This window comes from Neovison vison, chromosome 1 (genome assembly GCF_020171115.1).
Source record: "Neovison vison isolate M4711 chromosome 1, ASM_NN_V1, whole genome shotgun sequence".
NCBI classification, from domain to species: Eukaryota; Metazoa; Chordata; class Mammalia; order Carnivora; family Mustelidae; genus Neogale; species Neogale vison.
The window spans coordinates 147,803,433-147,823,880 of NC_058091.1; the positions used below are offsets into that span (position 1 = coordinate 147,803,433).

At 42.0% G+C, this 20,448-nt stretch overlaps 1 protein-coding gene and 1 pseudogene across 1 annotated transcript; one reads left to right on the forward strand and one right to left on the reverse strand.

Annotated features, from left to right (window-relative positions):
* Positions 1-5,373: 5,373 nt before the first annotated feature.
* LOC122909426 (putative vomeronasal receptor-like protein 4) lies at positions 5,374-6,273 on the forward strand. Its single transcript, XM_044253610.1, has one exon. It carries the CDS (start codon positions 5,374-5,376, stop codon positions 6,271-6,273), a length of 900 nt encoding a protein of 299 aa, XP_044109545.1.
* Positions 6,274-12,220: 5,947 nt separating this feature from the next.
* Positions 12,221-12,711, reverse strand: LOC122909480 (annotated as a pseudogene).
* Between the last annotated feature and the right edge of the window lie 7,737 nt (positions 12,712-20,448).

Consider the following 20,448-nt stretch of genomic DNA (forward strand, 5'->3'; position numbering starts at 1 on the left):
GAAAGGAATAATATACTATACCTTCATTAACTGAATGTAAATAAAATGAAATTTTAAAAATGAAGTGTAGTTGGCACTGTTACATTAGTTTCAGGTGTAAACATAGTAATTTGACAACTCCATATCATATCCTGGGCTCACCAGGAGTGTAGCTACCATCCGTCTCTGTAAAACACCGCTGTAACACCATCAAGTGTATTTCCTATGCTTTGCCTTTTATTTCCATGACTTACTCATTTTATACCTGGAAGCCTGTATCTCCCACTTCCCTTGACCCGTTTTGCCTAACTTCCCATCCAGCTCCCCTATGGCATCCAGTAGTTTCTTGTATTTCTGGACCTGTTTCTGGTTTTTGTGTGTTTGTTCATTGTTTTGTCTTTTAGGTACTACTTATACGTGAACTCACATGGTATTTGTCTTTCTCTTCTGATACATATCACCTAGCATAATACCCTCTAGAAGACCATCCGTGTTGTCACAAATGCCAAGATTTCATTCTTTTTTATGGATCAGGAATATTCACACACACCATTCACCTTCTTTATCCATCCTTCACTTAGGTTGCTTCCACACCCTGGCTTTTGTAAATATGGCTACAATAAACATAGGAGTGCACATATCTTCCTCAAATCATTCTTAAGTTGCGGTGCAATTTGGATTAATATTCCAGAGTGTGTGTATAGACTAGTAAGCTTATCCGAAGGGGAAGAGGCAGAGGGAGAGGGAGAAGCAGACTCCCCACTGAGCAAGGTACTCCATCCCAGGACCCTGAGGTCATGACCTGGAAGAATTTGAAGGGTAGAGGAAATACTTTCCCTCCACTTCACCGGGAACCAGTGTAATCCATGTGAAACCTCAGACCTGCAACCAATGGCATGACTCCCAGTGGAAGGAGAGGTGGAGGGACACACATCTAGATGCAGAAAGGTATGGGCAGAGCCTAGGGGACACGGGAGTGGTGCTGAGGGGGAACACACTGAAAGAGAGACTGACCAGAAGAACAGATATCAAACAGGGGAAGGGAGCCTTGGCTGGGAGTGAGGAGCATATGCTCTTGTGTCAGAGTCTCTGGGTTCCTGCTCCATTCAACCATTTATTTACTACTTATGAGCATTGGAGAAAAAGAATTAGAAACAAAATCTCCTGCCAACCTACGAGACTTAACTATAAAAGTAAAAGGGAAGGAAAACACTTATTATCTAAAAATATTCAACCTTAATGTGATGTGCATTAGCCAAACTACTAAAGGGATTGCAAGAACAGGGGGAGAAAAAGCTAGGCTTCTGCCTTCTGCTGGGGTCATGATCCCTTCCTGGGCTCCCTGCTCAGCGGGAGCCTGCTTCTCCTTCTGCCTCTCTCTCTGCCCCTACCCAGGCTTGTGCTCCCTTTCTCTCAAATCAAAGATAAAATCTTTTAAAAACACAAAAACAGACAGAAAAGCCAACTGCTTGCAGGAAAGATCTCTAAGCCCTGAAGTCAGCAGAATACGCTACCCCAAAATATGCCGCTTTGGTATGTTAAGTCTGTTGAGCTGTGGGCACTTGGAAAATAGGAAAGCAAGGAGAGGTGTCCTCAAACCTCCCTCCCCATTGACTTAAAGACAGATTCTTCTAAAGGAACTCAATTGTCATAAATTATCTCCCTGGGAGTTTCATCAACCAGGGAAGACTGGCTCTCGTCACAGGAGAGGAGAGAGGAAATGGACCATACCCAAGCAAACTTGGTCACAAACTATCATACCTCCCAATTATGCACCTAAGGTCCATTTATCTTTCTTAAAAATCATCTACCTTCTCCTAAAAGACCAACACCCCCAGTACCCTTGCTCCAGTATAATGGCGTTTAGCCCAAGGTCCAAGCCACCTCAGAGAGTGGCTCAGTTTTCTCTGGGAAAATTCTATGTGTACATGAGGAATAAGGGATAATAAATGCTTGCCTGATTTTCCCTTGTCCGTCTGTCTTGAATCACAGAGTTCCCAGCTTGGAACTCAGAGGGTAGGAGGAAAGCCATTTCCCCACCAAAACCCCACGTGCACAGGAGGATCGTGGTGGTTCTTGTCTTCTCCGGATCCACGCTTGTCATGTGCTCAGAAAACAGAATCTCTAGCCATCCCCTTTGCCATATCCCCACACATAAAGAAAACCTCGAGAAAGAAAGGAAAGTGACTTCCATGTGTCTGGGAGCAGGTCCCCATTCAGATTCACAGCCTTGGGACTTAGGGAAGGTGAGGAGGATCAGAAAAACGGGAAAGGCTGGATCCGGAATCCTCGCTAATCGCTCATTTCCCCACCGCACATCCTTCCTAGGAATATAATTAAACCTAATCAAGACTGACAACACTTCTGAGCCAAACACTTGCTGTAATTGTGGAGGGACAGGGAAAGCTGTACTTCAGGGACCGAGATCCTGCCGAGGGTTTTCTCCTCCCTGACAGGCTGACAGCTTTGCAAAGTGAAGTCTTGCTTTCAGTGCCTGTTAGCCAAGAGCTCATCACATCCAGAGGGTACAAATATGGCTTGAGGTGTGGGGTTCACCTGCCAGAAGGAGCGACAAAGGGCTGAGCTGCATGGAAGGGAGCAGGTGAGCACACCTGACCTATCCTAGTCTCACTCCCTGTGCCAGAGGAACTTTCCCTCAGGTGTAGGAACTTGCTTCTCTCTTTGACTAAGGAAGGCAGATTGAGAGAGGTTCTGTGAGCCTGAGCCTGTGGCCTCCTGAGCTTGCAAAGGTATGTCCCCGGGGCAGAGAGATGATGGGGACCAGTGCCCCAAATGTGCCTCCAGACATGGGCGAGCACTGTGTCCTGAGTGCAGGATATGGTCCCATGGGAGAGCTGTGGGGTGGCCTCTCAGAGAAAGGACCCACATTCTTTATCCGGAAATCGAGAAGGGTCAGAGTGTTTCCGGTTCCCAGGAGCAGCTCTGCCTCTTCAGCGTCCGTGGCCCCTGCATTATGCCTGTGTCAGCATCACTCACAGTGATAAAATCTGTAGCCCTCATTTGGTGCATTCCTGTGTTTTGCAAACGAGCCAGCTTTGTCTTCCCCAGCGTGTTCCAAATCCCCCAAGTTCACGTGTGTAATTGGAAGGTTTCTCCTGCATCTGTCCTTAAGCCTCCGGATCCTAGTATTAACACCATCCACGTAAGCCAACTGCGCCCACCACACGCCAGCTGGATGGGGCCCTGTTAGTAGCCATGAGGATTGAAGTGACAGGGGCTGTTGGCAAATCCCTACTTTTGCATCGCCAGCTTGTGAGTACCCAGAGGCTGCCCACTTTCCCTTTACCATCGTCTTCCCTAGCAGGAATAGGCTTCTCATTTCTTTGAGGAGAAAACAGGCTGAGAGGGATGCACAGAGTTGGACTAGCTGGTAGGTGTTCGATCCAGAATGGGCGTCACCCAACTGCCTGAGTGTAAAGCCTGTCTTTTAAAATAGTTTACTTGACCATTTGCAAAAAGTAATCTGGGAGGGTGTCATCCCTCCCCACTCTGACACTCTTCCTATTATTCAGTCAGAAAGAAAGGCATTAGTCTTTCTATTTGTTGGGGAAGGAACAGGAGGCTGATGGCCATAATCTACGTTCCTCAAGCCCTGAGGCCACCCGGTACCAAACCGGAACAGGAGCCTGAGCTCTCGGGGTTCATGCTGACAGACACCTGCGGGCAAGGACGCAGCTAAGGCCAGGCCTTAAATGGGGGAGGACACGGTGCGGTGAGAAGGTTCTGGGAAGATTTGCAAGTTTATGGAACCTATGCAAATTGGAGGTTAGAAATCCTGGTTTCTTTGGCTCCCGGGAAATACTCAGTGGTTCTCTAGAAATGTCTACCTGTGAAGTGAGGTTCAAAGCTTAGTAGTGAAAGAGGAATTCTTACTCAGGCCAGGAAGCATGACAGTCGGCTTGGACTGGTAAGGATCAAATCACTTGTAGTGTCAGTCAGGTTCAGAGAATTGATATCGGTCACACGGACCTACTCGCCTGAATCATTTCTTCACAGGTTCTTCAGCAGCTAGGAAATGGCATAGTGAAACTGTGTTTCAGTGGACACTCTTTTCTTCCCAAGGATGCACTAACTCCCTTCACTGTATGTCCCCAAATTTGGGGATCCCTCATTCATAAACTGCCCTTGTCTCCAGGCAGCACCCAGGTCCTCATGATTAGCTTTGCTAACCCTTTGGGAGATGTCAAACATCCTGACCTAATCCAGGCTTTGCCTAGTGTACCCTCTGATTCCTCAGTGGGACTCAGACCTCTTATAAACACCCTCGCTGGCAGCAATCCAAGGTCCCCCAGGCTGCCCAGGCTGCTGCAAGTCATAGATCTGAGTTTGGGCAGCCCACAGGCCGGTTTCTGGAAGTCTCTGGCTGGGGAGCATTTAAAAGTTGGGATCTATGCAGCTTCAGTTGATCTTGAAAACTAGGAAAACTCACTGGAAATTTTAACAATGAACATACAGAGAACGTTTGGGGTTTTGAAAGACAGCTCTGGAACTATTAAGATGTATGTATCAGAGATATAAAGATTGGGATTGGTAGGGGTGCTCAGGGGGCTCGGTGGGTGAGTGCACGACTTTCGATTTTGGCTCAGATCATGAGCTCAGGGTCCTGAGATTCAGCCCCGCATCGGATTCCATGAGGAGTGTGGAGCCTACTTATGATTCTCTCTCGCTCCCTCTGCCTTTCCCCAACCTGCCTTTCCTCTGCGTCCCCCAACTCAAAGAAAACCCACAGAAAAACAACGGGAATCAGGAGACAAGCGAGGAAATTGTGATACTAATCAAACTGAGGTACGTGTTGCATGCTGAACAAAAGAAGGGGCGCGGTGACAGACGAGACAGGCTCAGCGCTGTGAACGACGTGGAAGCAAGAGGGGTTATTAAGTCTCTGTTGTGGGGTATAGGGCGTGGGGAGGTTAAGAAAACCCAGACTTTTGTGGAGTTGCCTGATGGTAACATCACATGAGGAAGTAGAAAACACGGAGTGACATCAGGTTGGGGGACGTTTTGGCTCATTTCTGCACATGCTGAGATTAAACGTTTGTGAAATACATAAGGATTTGAACAAGCGGGTTGTCTTGCTGGGATGGAGCACAGAAAAAATTCTTAGTTGCAAATTTAGATTGTTGTTTGCTCATCCCCAAAACTGTATTTCAGGCTCATAGAATCACCCACAGTGAGTGCCCAGAAGGACAGAAATAGAGATCTTTGGACAACACCTTCTCCATTGCACATATCCCGACTCATGGCTCAGTGTCCCTGACACACCGGGGAAGCCCTCTGATGTGCATTATTCTTTGCAGACACGTATCATCATCACTGTTGCTTTCTTCAAGAGGTGTTTGATAGATCCAAGAGTTTCTGCCCGTGAAGTAAGAAATGTCTCCAGTGATTATTAAAGGAACAATATTCCTCTTTGTAATTGGACCTGGCATTGTGGGGAATGTCTTCGTTGCTGTGAATTACATGTACCTATTCTTTTGGGACACTAAAAAGAAATCTACACATCTAATTCTCATCCACTTGGCTTTTACAAATATCATAATTCTTTTTTCCAAGGTAACGCTAAAAACAATAGACACTTTTGGTTTGAGAAACTTCCCGGATGATGTAGGCTGTACATTTTTTGTGTACCTGGAGCGGGTGGCCCGGGGTCTCTCCATCAGCACCACCAGCTTCCTGACTGTGGTCCAGGCCATCACCATCAGCCCCAGAGCCTCTGCATGTGCCAGCTTCAAGCCAGCATCCACATGCTGTATCCTTCCCTTTTTCCTTTTCTTGTGGGTACTCAATTCCTTGGTCAGCATGAACTTACTCTATTACATCAAAAACATCAACAGCCTAAACAGATCACAGGTTGGTCAAAGGGGCAGCTTCTGTTATTTCCTACCAGCAAACCAGACAATGAAGTGGGTTTTTCTCATTCTCATGGCCCTGCGCGACATCCTCTTTCTGAGTCTGATGGGCTGGGCCAGTGTCTACATGGTACGCGTTCTCCATAGGCACCACCAGCATGCCCGCTACCTGCAGAAATCCAAGGTTCTCTACCACAAACCCCCTGAGATAAGAGCTGCTCACAGTGTTCTCCTGCTGATGCTTTGTTTTCTTTTCTTTTATTGGACAGACTGTATTATGTCTTTATATTTAAACTCTTCCTTTAATAGTAAGTTCCTAATATTATTCATTCTAGAAATTTTAACCCTCGGTTATGCAACTGTTAGCCCGTTTGTGCTGATTCACAGAGATGCACATCTGGCTAAATGCTGGAACTTTCATTAAGACTTGATCCCTATTTCCTTGATCCCTCAGATAGCAAGTTTCAAATAAGACATTTTATGGCTGTGAGTTAAAAAAAAATGAAGCGTAGCTTCAAAAATTAAAGTATGATGTTATACAACAAAGCTGGTGACCAGTAGCCCTGAGCTCACACAGGAAGGAGATCATAATGACCTCTGCGATTTAACCTTCTTCTGTCCATCCTGCTCCCCTCGGGAAGGGTAAGCCTATTCCAGAGCTCCTGCTTGTAAGATGCCTCTTTCTCTACGAAACTTCCTCCGGGAAGGAGAAGAATTTGGCAAATTCCTTCAAAATGCTAATGTATTTTCTCTTTGACTTGTAAGTTTCACTTCTAGGAGGATTGCTTATATGAGAATTGCAGTATAAAGATTATTATGCATTGCAGAGGCTTTTAAAAATCATGAACTAAATTTCCAGCAAGCAGGCTCTTTTGCTGGCTATGTGGAAATATCCTAGAGGATCCAGCCATACAAAGGAATTTTATTGAGCTTCTGAAAGAATGGGTGAGTTCAACATACATTAAATGGAATGATGTACAAGGTGTGTTTGTAATTAACAAAAGACAGGAATTCAAAAGCAATGGCACTCAAAAATGGAATGGAGTATTTTAACTTGATCTTAGATCCTTTTCTGCATGAGTGCAAAGGAAACTTAAAGCAGTATTACTTGGTTTCAGAGAAACAGGGTGAATGAAACAAGTAAGTACAATTTCCTTTTGCATCTTTCTGTATTTTCTGAGTCATTAAAATCTTTGAATATAGCTTTTTAAAGATGAATAGGCGCCTGGGTGGCTCAGTTGGTTGAGCGACTACCTTCAGCTCAAGTCATGATCCCCGACTTCCAGGATCGAGTCCCGCATCGGACTCCAAGCTCCCTGGAGAGTCTGCTTCTGACCTTCTCCTCTCTCATGCTCTCTCTCACTCATTCTCTCTCAAATAAATAAATAAAATCTTAAAAAAAATTTCTAAAAATAAAAAAGATGAATAAAAAATTAATTTTGAAAATAACGTGTGGCTTGTTTCAAGACACATTTGTTAGTGCCCTGACATTGCCAGTATTCCAGCCTCATACTGGTGTCCCATCAGAGAGCTACACAATAATTCAGTTTCTACAGTAATTTGAATAGGAAATTTGGCCTATATTTTTCTTAAATTGGAACCCAAATATGTATTTGGGTAGAATTCATCATTCTGGCCATAAGATATATCCTCAAACTGTTTTGGAAAAATACTGGATGCTCTTTTACTGATTTTACATCTTTTATAATGCAAAGTATTTGAATTGATATACACATTTTCCATCTCATTTTTAAGAATGCCTGTACCATATCTCTTTGATTGCCCTTGTAGACATTCCCTTTGGTTTTGTGTCAACACAGTTTTAAATAACTTATTTAAGTTATTATATTATATTGTAATATGTATAGAAGCTTAACTTCCTGATCTAACTGTGCGTGCTTAAAGCCAGACTATGCTATTTATCTTAGTCCCATAACTTTCTGATGACATCTTTTTCTGTCATAGAGAACAGGGCAAAATAAGCACTCCCTGAACTGGTCACTGGTAATTGACCCAAAAGGAGGGATGTGAGAGCTCGGAAATGAAAATGAGAATAGCATTTAAAAGTTAATTATGAAGAAGAGATTATTAAGCAGTAAAAATAACAAGTATCCAGATGAACATGGAGACGTGTGATTGGTGACAAAACTTGGTTCGGATCGTGGGTTAGTCGGGGTCCTCCAGAGAAACAGGATCCATAGGAAGCATCTGTATCTATACATCTGTGTCTCTCTGAAGCGATAGGAGTTGGCTCACTTCGTTATGGAGGCAGGGATGTCCCACATTCTGCTGCGCGCAGCTGGACACCAGGAAGCTGGTGGGATAGCTCACCGTGAGTCCCAAGGCCTGAGAACCAAGGGCTCCTTATTTAAGTAGCCAAGTCTGAGGGCCCGAGAAGTAGGAGCTCCCAGGTCAGAGGACCAGAGAAGATGGACTTGCTAGCTCACGAAGAGAGAAAGAAAGCAGCCTTCCTTTGCCTTTTTGTTCCATTAGGGCCCCTAATGCATGGGTGAGAGCGCAGCCCTACTCCGTCTACCGAGCACATGCTAATCTCTTGAAGAAATACCCTCATGGACAAATTCAGTTTTACCGGCTATCTGGTCATCCGTCCAGCCGTCAAGTTGACACACAACATTGCCATCACGGACAGCCTGGCTTTTGGGTTCTTGAATAAGTGCTATTCTGTGCTTCTCTCAGAAAAGTTAGATGAATTGAGAAATTGAAATTGAAAGTAAATTCTGCAGAAAGTAATTTCTTCTGCAGAAAGTAATTTCAAGTTGAGAAACACATGGTGAAATTGTCCCCCACGGACAGGAGTGGGAGGTAGGAAGCAGAGGCTGGGAATACTGATGTGTAGCGCTCCCTGACATGGCTGGGAGCCCCATCAGCTATGGCTCGCCTCTCATTCGTAGTTTTGTTACCAGGAAAACAGAGTAGGAAAGGGAAGTTGGCATCGATTTGGCCTGTGAAATCTTATGTAAGTTTTGAAGTAATGATAACTGAAAATGTCTCAGATTTGATGAAATACAAACTTCTAGATTCAAAAAGGTAAGAGAGTTCTAAGCAGTATAGACTCAAAAATGTTTATATTCAGATCAGTTATAATCCAATTTGTAAAAATGAAAATGAAATATCTTGAAAACAGGCAAAATGAAATATCTTGAAAAGAAATCTTAAACAATATATTCCCACAATTCTTAAATGACAGTGAATTTCTTAGAGGAAACTGTGGACCTGAGACAAGATTTTATTGACCATCCGACCCTATTAAGTTCCTCCTCTGCCGGTGATCCAGGGAGACTTTGGGTCTCCAGGAAGTATTGTCACTTCAGCCAATGACCATGAATCTTTGCAAAGATTTATTCTATCCCTTTATCCACTCCTCAGTCACCACAGTGAATGAGTGTAGGTCCCTCTGGGGGTGCCTGGGGTGGGGGGAAGGTCTCAGTGTATGTTTTTGACAGTGTGCTAGGGTTTCTTCATGAAAATCTATGTTTCTTGTCACTCAAGGGGCTCTGGGTCATGGAACTGGCTCAAGTCTGGGAATGATTAAGGATCCGTGATTATCCTTGATGTCTGAGTGATTTATATTACGTAAGTCAGGTTTATATTCACAAGGCCTGGAATTTTCTCCTTTTCCAGACCAAGTAAGACTTTAGTAGACCTCTTATATACATCAGTTCTACAGAACCATAACCAATGAGTCAATGCAAAGATCTCTGTGAGTCAGATTGTTTCGTTAATGTCCATGAGGGGAATCATGCTGCACTTATTTTCGGTGATTAAGTGACATCACTTGGCACCTGTCTTTCTGGGTTCAAGTTATTCTGACTGTATTTAGGCGTTCTAGCTCAGCGGTAGTAACTCCTGATGTAATTTTGTATGTGTAGGAAGAACTCCCACAAAGCTCTTCTAGGATGCTGGGCTACACTCAAGAGTTTATTTGTCACAGCTATGGTGAGAGGCATGTGTTGTGGAACCCTTTGGTTCGGATGAACGGATCCAACAGAATAAATACTTTAGAATTCCAATAATCTCAAAGCTTTCATAACTTTCTCTAAATATACTAAGGATTTCTTAATATTTCCACTTCACTAAGTGTAGGCCACATTTGGGTTCATCTTTCTGTCATCCTACCTCTCAAAATATTTGAGCCATTTCCAGCCACTTAAATGAAAATCCTGAATTCAGAATCTCTGCTGAGTGGATCCGTCTCAATACATTTTTAACTCAATATTCTTTTTTTTTTTTTAAGATTTTATTTATTTATTTGACAGAGAGAGATCACAAGTAGGCAGAGAGGCAGGCAGGGAGAGAAGAAGAAGCAGGCTCCCCACCAAGCAGAGAGCCTGACGTGGGACTTGATTCCAGGACCCTGAGATCATGACCTGAGCTGAAGGCAGAGGTTTAACCCATTGAGCCACCCAGGTGCCCCTAACTCAATATTCTTTTAAACTTGGTTTTACATCCTTCATGTCCATTTCCATACACACATCTCTAGCTTGAAACACGAACTATCTCTTAACTGTTTCTGAAATACAGATGGAATATTTTCTGAAATGAGTCAATGCAAAGATCTCTGTGGGTCAGACTGTTTGATTCATGTCCATTAAAGGTATCCTTATTTTTGGTGACTAAGTGACATAAGCCTCTGAAATACACACGGCTTTGCTCTAAAACCTCTCTTGCTCTAAAGTCTATTCCAGGATTTTCATCTCTCCATACAGGATTTTGAACTATCGTAGTTATGCTTACCATACTTGGATCATCTATAGCATCAGTCCCTAATGGAAAATCTGCCCCTTCAAGTTTGCACCTGTCTAATCGTAACGTGTCATACTAAATTTAATGAAGGCTATAAATGTAGTTATGAAATGACAAGAATTAAGGGGGATACAAGCATGGTTAACGACAGCATAATAATGGGAAAACTTCAGTTGTGAAAACTTCTAGTACACAAATGTCCTGCTTTCTTGAGACAACAAATGGAAACAAAACAAAACAAAACCTTGTTTTCCAGTGAAAACTTGATAGCTAATGAGAGACTCAGATATTTGAAAAGGACGGGGTAGGATTTAATTGGGATCTTATTTCTTGTTTACTTATTTTTATCCCATCTTATTTCCTTGCACAAATAAAGTTCATAATTATTGAATAAACATGTAAATGAATTAATGTCCAATTACCAAACAAGGTATAGCAAGTAAGTGGGGAAGCTGATTCTAGTCCACAATGCTTATTGTATCAACCATAAGGAAATGCAAGTAAAACACATGCATGAACAGAAGAAAGGAAAATAGCACAGGAGGTGAAATGGCAAGAAGGGTTTTGGAAAATGAGAGAAATTTTCTCTTCTCCTTCTGCTTTTCTTTAGTATGTGCCACACCGAGCATGGAGCCCAATCTAGGGCTTGAACTCACAACCCTGAGATCAAGACGTGAGGTGAGATCAAAAGTTGGATGATTAACCAAGTGAGAGAAAATTTTAAATGAGACCTATGGGCTGCTTTGACCAATTGCCAAGAACAAATATTTAAGTGTCCATGATACCTTAAAAACTACTATTTGACAACTGGCTAAATTGATCAAACCACTGTAAGAAATCTGTTCATTTCCCCACTTCTTGTTGATACTAGAAATACTAAGAGTGTCACAGTTCATGGTGATGATTCTTTCTCTAAAAAGGACAGTCTACTTGAATGACTGTCAGTTAAGAAATCCCCATGTTCACATAGTTTCGTAGATTAGTGTTCTATGGAGATGTAACGAACTACTACACATTTAATGACTAATAACACAAATTTATTATCTCATAGTTTCAGCAGACTAGGAATAATGCTTAGGTGTATCTTCTACTTAGTGTCTCAGCAGACTAAATTCAGTGTCATTAAGGTGGCAATTTCATCTGAGGCTCTTCTAGGCACACTCAACTGTTGGCAAACTTCTGTTCCTTGTTGCTTTAGAACTCAGACTCTTGGTTGCTAAAGGCACCATTCTTGCTACATGACCCTTTTCAGAAGCAGTTCATATTATAGCTGTTTATTTTCTTCAAATCCAGCAGGGGAGCCCCTCTCCCTCTAAATATGTCTCTTTTGGACCCTCGTTCAGAGTGCTCACCTGATTAGGTCAGACCCATCCAGGATCACCAGTCACCCTCTTTGTCACTGTTTTGTTTAGGTTTTATTTCACAATCATAAACGTAACTCTGGAATCCAGCTAGACTTGCAGGGGAGTAAGGAAAATAGGGAACCCATAGAACTGCAGCGAGAGCATAAAGATTGTAAGATGTTTTGAGCAGATGGGTGAAGGGTTGCTCTCCTGAGCTATAGAAGGAATAGTCTGGTGGTTAAGATAAAACACAAGTCAAATGTATTAGGTTTGTCTGCAGTGAGAAGTCACAGTCTTCTTGCTGGCTGTGCCTTTCCGGGACCCAAAGCACTCTCTGGCGTCCACAATATTCCTGCCCCGTCCCATCTTGCCCAAGACCTCATGCTTGCCATCGCACTCAGTCTTGGCCACGCAGATGGAAACCTGGGAACCGTTCATGTTGGGTCCAAGTCTGTCATGGATGAGATGTTAGGACCCATAAGCTTCAGGATGAGATTCTCATCATTAAACTTCTCCCCACAGATGGAGTTACTGCCAGTGCCACTGTGGCAGGTGAAGTCACCACCCAGGCACTTATATCCCAAAATAATCCTGCAAAAGCAGGAAACTTTATAACCAAATCCTTTCTCTCCGTGGCTCAGAGCACGAAAGTTTTCTGCTGTCTTTGGAATTTTGTCTGCAAACAGCATGAAGGAGAGTTGGTCCAAGGGCTTGCTGTCCAGGGTGACACTGAAGAACACAGTGGAGCTGACCATGGCTGGGCCCCACAGGTGGCTCCAGGAGGCAGCAACTGTAAGGCCTAATCTTTGTTTTTTTTTTATTATTATTATTTTTAACTTAGGAACTTTAATTACATCTGAAAAACCCCTTCCACTTTGTCACGTAATGTAATCCAATCAGGGCAGTGTAGGGGCCATAGGCAGGTTGTCCCCAAATGTACCACAGTCACATACTGATATATTGAATTGAAGCTATTAGGGAAACAGACCCTCTGTGGTGTCCCTGAAAGCAGGAAATACATCTTTCATATGAAAGAAAGAAAGTGTTAAGAAGTAAAAGACATTTTTGTACCAGAGATGGAAAATTTAAGAGCGGATAAGGCTGTATTTCCAAGCCGGTTATGTTTTTTACTAATCTGCTATCTCAGTCCAAATTCCACCTAGAATTCCTTACTCAGTAAAGTTCCCGAACATTTGTTTGCTTTCTCCTGTCAATTCCTCAAAAATGTATTGTTTCTTTGTCTAAAAAGTATAAAAACCACCTGTCTTGGTCATTTCTTAAGTTCTCCATTTCATTATTGGTCCTCCAGGCATATGTAATAGAACTTTATGGGGTTTTTTTCTCCTGTTAATCTGTCTCACATCAATTTAACTCTTAAACCAGCTGGAAGACCTTGAAAAGTAGAGGAAGAATTTTTCCTTCTCCTCAAGGAGAGAAGATTATATGAGGTCTGCATACCAGAGAAAAAGGAACCACAGGGGTCATCACAGAATTCTGGCTGTATCCCTTATTATAGTTCCTCTTTCTCTAGTTTATTGTTTTCAAATCAAGTAATCTAAATCTCAAAATATATTTTGGTGGCAGTGTTGGAAGCATAAGAGATAGGAAGTAGGGCTGGTTGTCTATTTTCCCCCTGAAAGAAGCCAGCCGCAGACAAAGAAACGAATCTGTTCAGTCGGGACAGTCAAGACTCTGGGATGGTGAGGGGAACGGAGCAACAGGAGATCCTCCTGGCTTACTGCTGCTAAGGTTTTTGTCTTTCCTCGGGAGGATGGTATTCTAGATATGTACAGTTTGCAGAGATTCCTCGAGCTGTGTGTGTAAGCTATATATGGCTCTCCTCATGTATGTTTTACCTCAATGAAAATAAAACGTGAATCGCCTGGACTATGGAAATTCTTTCTGAGCATTCATATGCCTAAAGACGATTGCTGCTGATGGGAGATGCTATGTGTCATGTAAATGTGTTTTCATCAAAATAACAAAATTCTGGCTCTCTAATGTTACTTTTTCTTCAGGCTCCTATAACTTTTAACAGGTTATTATAAAACCCTGAGTGGTAAAATATAACCGAGTGGTGAGTAAAATACACTAGGTCTCAGAAAGTCCTCACCTGAAAACTGGGGCTGAGAATAGTGACATCATGACCTTTACAACGGATAACGGGAGAAATGTCCAGAACACATGGATCACTCCCAGTACCTGTAATCACTCATTGATTGTAAAGAAATGAATAAATACTATTCCATGATTTACATATTAGAACTCTGGACCCTGATTCTGACAATGAGATAAAGGTTGAAACTTTATGAATCCAATTAAATGGATTCTTCCAAATGTTGGGCAGGTCAGTGAGAGGATGTGGTCACTGGCTGACTCGTGGGCTGGACCGTGGCAACAGGAGCTCTTCACTCCCTCCCCTGTCTTTGGAATATGGGTTCTGTAAGCATTCCCTGCTTCTAGAAGCCACCCCGAGGACACAGCTTTGAGATAGTGAGATAGTGTTTCGACACCCTCTAGACATTGTATGAGAGTGAACCCAGTTAGGACCTCCTCTGTATGAACTTCTAAGATTTGGCAGGCAGGTGCAGGGGTCGACTTGTCTTCGGCCACCAAAGACAAGCCTAGTATGTAAATTCTTTTGCTAATTAAAAGTGCCACCTACCAACCTAGAGATGGCTGCCTCTGCCTCTTTCTTCAGTCTCTCCCTGCTCTCCTCAGAGGGGCCAGTTTCAGATTACACTCAGGAAGTTCTGGAAGTCTCAAACTAACACCAACCTCTCGTTTGTTTCCAGACACACTGTGGTTTCCCCGAAACACGTGTGAGTTCTGCACCCCTGACCACACCATTGAGCTGAGAACAGTATTAGCTGTGACTGGTCCTGCCCCTTGATTCCCTCCCATGCCGGGGACAATTAAGGTAAAACTGTGTGCCGGAGAGCAAAGTGTATATGAAACTTTGAACAGCTAAAATCAGTGTGAATAAAGAGGCTGGGACTTGTAATTGAGAGAAAGGACACAGTTTTGCGATACCAGGTTCATTAATGAGAAGACTCAATTCATTATTGCAAAGTATTTAAATCCTAAAGATATTCCTTAAAGTATGCATTTGGGAGGTTTGGATTTTTCCCTTGTTACCTCTCCCCTTTATCAGTCACTTTTGGAAGCTATGCGGTAACACAGCCAGGATGGAGACAAGAGGAGAGTGGGTGTATTTCCTGAAGAATAACCAAAATAAAAATAAAAAAATACAGAGTGAGAAGAGGGGTAGAAAGAAAACCACTTCTTTGGAGCTTTATGCTGCTGTAGTCACTACCTGTCTCAAAGAATTCATAGAATGTCCAGTGGTAGAAACAATTTCAGAGTTGTGATTTAGGTACCTGCTATCACTCAGGCTAGGACTCAAACCCTGTGTTTAAAAGGCAGACAAAGTAATGTCTCCCTGCTCTCAATCCAGCCAACTTCTTCTCACATACATCCCAGGAAAAATAGGGACATACTGCAGAAAAACCACAGCGCTGTAGCAGACGGTACAGGAAAATTTCTTGGCAGAGGTGGATGGCTTCCTTGTGGAGAGGGGGCAAATGAGATGTAGTGTGGCCAACTTGGTAAACCAGAAGGGTCTGCCATGTGGCATGGCCATTCTCACCTTGTATCACTGGGATCTGCACAATCAGGAAGGGGGTTTTTCTCCTATTACCAGAAACACATGTTATCAACAAAGGGAGAGCATGGGCCCAGAGGTTGGGCAGGAGACATGTGCAGGGTGCAAACTCTATCTTAAAATGACAATAATGAGGAAATCTATGCTAGAAGTGAAAGAACTTATGGATGAGATTCAAATATAGATTTAAAATAAACCTAATACAAATTTACAAAGTCATAAAGGAAGGAGACAGAAACGTGATGCTGGAATAAATAGAGACCCTGCATATGCATAAGCAATGAATGAATTTTTTGAAAACTCAACAGACTATCAGATAAGACCATGGGTGCTATACCTGAAGATCAAATTAGTCAACTAGAATATTAAGTCAAAGAACAATCTTAGCAGGTATCACAAAGGTATCAAAAGGTAGAAACTAACATAACTTTCCAAAACCCAACAACAAATGAGTACTAGAAGACGAAAAAACAAGTAAGTGGAGAGAAAACATTTAAAGAAGCGGTGCTCCTGTCCTTGGGCCTCTGGCCGCTGATGGCCCTGGATCTGGAGGTGGCCTCCCTCCTTGCCTGGGTGTAATCTTGGAATCTGGGCCGTGGGCAGTGTCTGACCTCAGGGCTATCCAGAAGAGCCAAGAATTCCACAACTTACACCCTCCCCCTCCAAAGCTCTGATAATTCCAGAAGGCTGAGAGTCACAGGTATACTTCAGTTCATTCTAGAAAGAAATACAAACCAAAGGACAATCGTGACTTGTGTTGCCAGGAGAAAATGAGGTTGGTGCACTGTTCTGGCTCTGAGAAGTCCCATGGGCGCATCAGGCCACGGGGTGATTCGGTGCCCTGCTGTTCTCTCCAAAACTGGCCTGTTAGTCATCTTTGGGAAAAACTGGATCAGACAAATAGAAATGAAGTGTGAGATGATCAAAGCAGATAGCATCCTCGCAAGATAGAAGACAGGAAAACTAATGAAGACAAAGAAGTTAGAGTTGACAGAAATATCAGCTGTCTCCTGGGTCTTCTCCTTGAATGAAGAAAAATTTTCAGAAAAACATTGATTTTAAAAAAAAACCCTTTATAAGATAATTAATTGGTTGATGAACCATCTTTCAAAGGAGCTGCCATTACAAATTCCTCCTTCTCAATCCCACTGAAAAGTCCAGATCTTCTAAAGCTAAGGACATACACAGGAGACACACACAAAGCATTCACTTGCCAACAAGCAGGGATGCCGGTCTGTAAAGAATTTGGAGACAGCAGCTTGCACTGATGTGTTAAATCTTTGAAGGACTCCGTGCTTAGTTATAGCAGAATACAGAGATTTCAAAGTCACAAACCAGATACAGTAGCAATGACCCAGACTTGGGGTACAATCCAGTGTTAGGTACAATCCACGTATTGAAATAAATACGTTGGCAAAAATGCTGACTTCTGTCGCCTAACTGGGCTCTAGGGCTCCCTGAACAATAGACATTGACAGGAGGCAAAAGATAAGGTTTTGTTGGGGCTTCTGTTGGAGCGGGAGGGAGGCAGCACAGAGGAGTTAGCAGGCTGGCTCTGGGGGGTCAGGGAGAGCTTTAAAGAGGGCTTGTGGGAATATAGAGGAGGGGACGGCTTGGCTACCATGTGCTTAAAGGTCTTTGAGCTTCTTCATGTGTCACATGTCTAATTAGCATGTTACATCTCTACCTTTCGGGGTAATTTTTTTAGTATTATAATGAGGGAGAACTTGGGTGAAAAGTCAGTGCTGTCCTCGGTCTTGGGGCAGACTGGTTTGGTCTCGTCTTTACAATCAAGAACCCTCTTTCAGTCAGCATCCTCCTTCTGCAATTCCTGCAACACAGGATACTCAAGGGCATAGAGTCTTAGCTTTTTCTCTTGATGGAGGCAGCCGAGAAATGCTGGAGTTTGTGGTTGGGGATCAGGAGACCTGAGCACAGTGTCCACTCTGTCTCACTTATGAGAAAGCAAATTCTGTGGGACTTGTCAAAGAAAATGTCAGGCAATTACCTCTGTGAAAGTCAATTATAGGAAATTAATATGAATGTCACTCAAATCATTTGTCAGACCACAGAGTAGATTATGAAATTTGCAATAGAGTCCAAATATATACTTTAGGTAAAAATACGGATCAAAACTAGAGTTTTGAACTTTATAATGTTAAGCAAGTCACAGATTAGTCTACAGATAGAACTCAGGTGGCAGTGGTTCTCACGTAACAGATGGGAAGGATGAAAAATTTAGTAACCTGAGCCTAAGTTAAGAAGTCATCAGAAGGCCCCCAAATGTATATTAGTAGTCATTTAAATATAGTTACGTTGATTAAATAGGCAAGAAGATTGTGGCTCCTCTTTTTGATTCTGAAAGTGTGAAGAGAGAAAAGTTCTCTCTAACTCTTATATACTTGGTGCCACAATTGCTTCTTTTTCCCACCTGTGAAATGGTAATAAACCTAGTGATTCAGTAATAGTTCCAAAGATAATGGTATTAAGTGACAGGTGTAAAGATTGTATCAGCCTACCATTACAACATATGAGAGCTATCCCTGAGGAAAGTCCATAGCAGTTAAATCCAAAGTATAAGTAGTCTGAACGGAAGAGTTCAATCCATATAAGGAAGCTTTTTGGTGAGAGGTATGAGAGAACATGAAAAAACTCTCAGCTGAGAATATCTAGAAAAGTGAAAGTTGTAACTACCCAGAGAGCCAGTTAATCTCTATAAGGACTGAAACTCTAATTTGCCTTTGGTAACCTAAGGCCTAACATAAATCTGACACTGAGTAGGGGCGCCTGGGTGGCTCAGTGGGTTAAAGCCTCTGCCTTTGCCTGAGTGGCTCAGCGGGTTAAAGCCTCTGCCTTTGGTTCGGGCCATAATCCCAGGGCATTGGGATGGAGCCCTGGCGTCAGGCTCTCTGCTTGGCCGGGAGTCTGCTTCTCTGCCTACTTGTGATCTCTGTCTGTCAAATAAATAAGTAAAATTTTTTTAAAAATCTGACACCAAGTAATTATTAAATAGAAACTTGGTGAATAAGTCTTGTTCTTATTTGTTAGGGTATCATTGTCCTAACTTGTCTTCTGTAACTATAGCTTTATGATGTGCCTTCTGTTTACCAATGAATTTAAGTATGAATATATAATCATGTTTGTCAACATAACTAAGCATCTTACTACATATGACCTACATGGCCTAGACAAGGGCAATAAATGTCTCAGTAAAATGACTGGAATATAAATTACATGTGGGTCATCTACTGTGTAAAATGATGCTACTTTTAGTAATATTTAAATAATGACCTTTGTTTGGAGTCTGAATTCTCACTGATTAATTTATTATTCTCAGGGAAATTGGATTGAGAAAGGGGAAAGTATATTACACTATGGAAATGAAGAAAGAAGTTTGAAGTCTAGAATGTGGAGGGTGTGACTCCTAGACCATTGCACTGAGTTCAAAAATTAGTGAACTAATCTATTGAGTTGATTTCAAGATGAAAGGAAGTACTCTGGTGAGTATCAAGGAATTGATTCTTTGGGAAATTTGGGGGTTCAGGTTGAACAATTCTTTTCCACAATGAAGTATGTGAACTTTGATTTAAAGTCTTATTATAGTCCTATATCAGGGGACCCAGCTGTAAATGAATATAAGATGTTATTTCTTTAAGAGGAGAACATGTTTTCTTGAAAGTGATATATTGAGTCTAAATCAAGGTTTGAGTTTGAGGGCAGTGAGGAATTAGTACTACCCAAAGATAAATGTTTTAGAGAAATCAGTCAAGAGTTTTAAACTGTCAAGGTACAAAGCAAGCAGTTGGATTGTTCTGGAATCACACTATTGCAACATTAAGTGAGTAGGATATCGAAAGAGGAGTGCCTAGTAACTTCATAATCATTTAACCCAAATTGTAAATTTTAACCCAAACCCATTTACCCAAAATGTCAAGTGGGTGCTAGTTTAAGTGCACTCTCTCTTTCACAAAGGACTGATTTCTCTTCTCACATATTCAAGAAAATCATTATTTTTATTCATCTTTGTTAAAAGAATTTCATTTGGGGTAAAAAAATAAAAACAAACTGGCATTCTATAAATAACTATAGAATAATTGAAAGAATGAATGTAATGGGGCAAACTGCCTTAAATTTTGAAGGCAATGAATTTAGCACAGCAAATCTGAAATGTGTATTAGTTCGGTGCATACATATTTACATGGATTTAAAATGGTGTTTACAGATATCAGCTAATGACCCCTGGTAAAAACTTTGACTTTAACCATAAGTTTTGGTAAGCTAATAAACTCACCTAATACAAACTTCTTTTGCCCCTGAAAAAAATTGATGTTATGTAATCGAATCAGCAGAATTTAGAGATTCAGAGTGTTCTTAAAATTTGCAGAGATTCTGGTAGCTGCAAAGACTTCTTGTTAGAGCAAATGGTTTCCCAATCCCTTCAGAAATAGTAATAGCCAGCTTTTAAAAAGGATAATAGTGAGAAGAGGAAAACTCCAAAACATGAATTTTTCTAACTGAATTTAATTAAAAGCTAAATGAAAACAAGATCAGTTACGTAGAGTAGTTTAGCAAAGTAGAACAAAGGAAAAAGAAAATGTCCAAATTTCCTTCAGGTAACCGGTCTTTCTTAGAACCAAGTGATATCACGGTGTTTTAAGCAATCAACAAACCGTGCACACAAACAACTGTTCCAGCTGTCTCATTTATGCAAGCGATTGGTGGGGAATTACACCTTCTCAGGAAACAAAATTATTTTAAGCAAAGTAAAACGGAGAATTTTATTCTATTTCTTCTTATACCAAAATATGGAAGGCTTTTGCACGTAGGC

Coding starts and splice junctions, on each gene's coding strand:
- LOC122909426 (XM_044253610.1), top strand. CDS start 5,374: ATGTCTCCAGTGATTATTAAAGGAACAATATTCCTCTTTGTAATTGGA.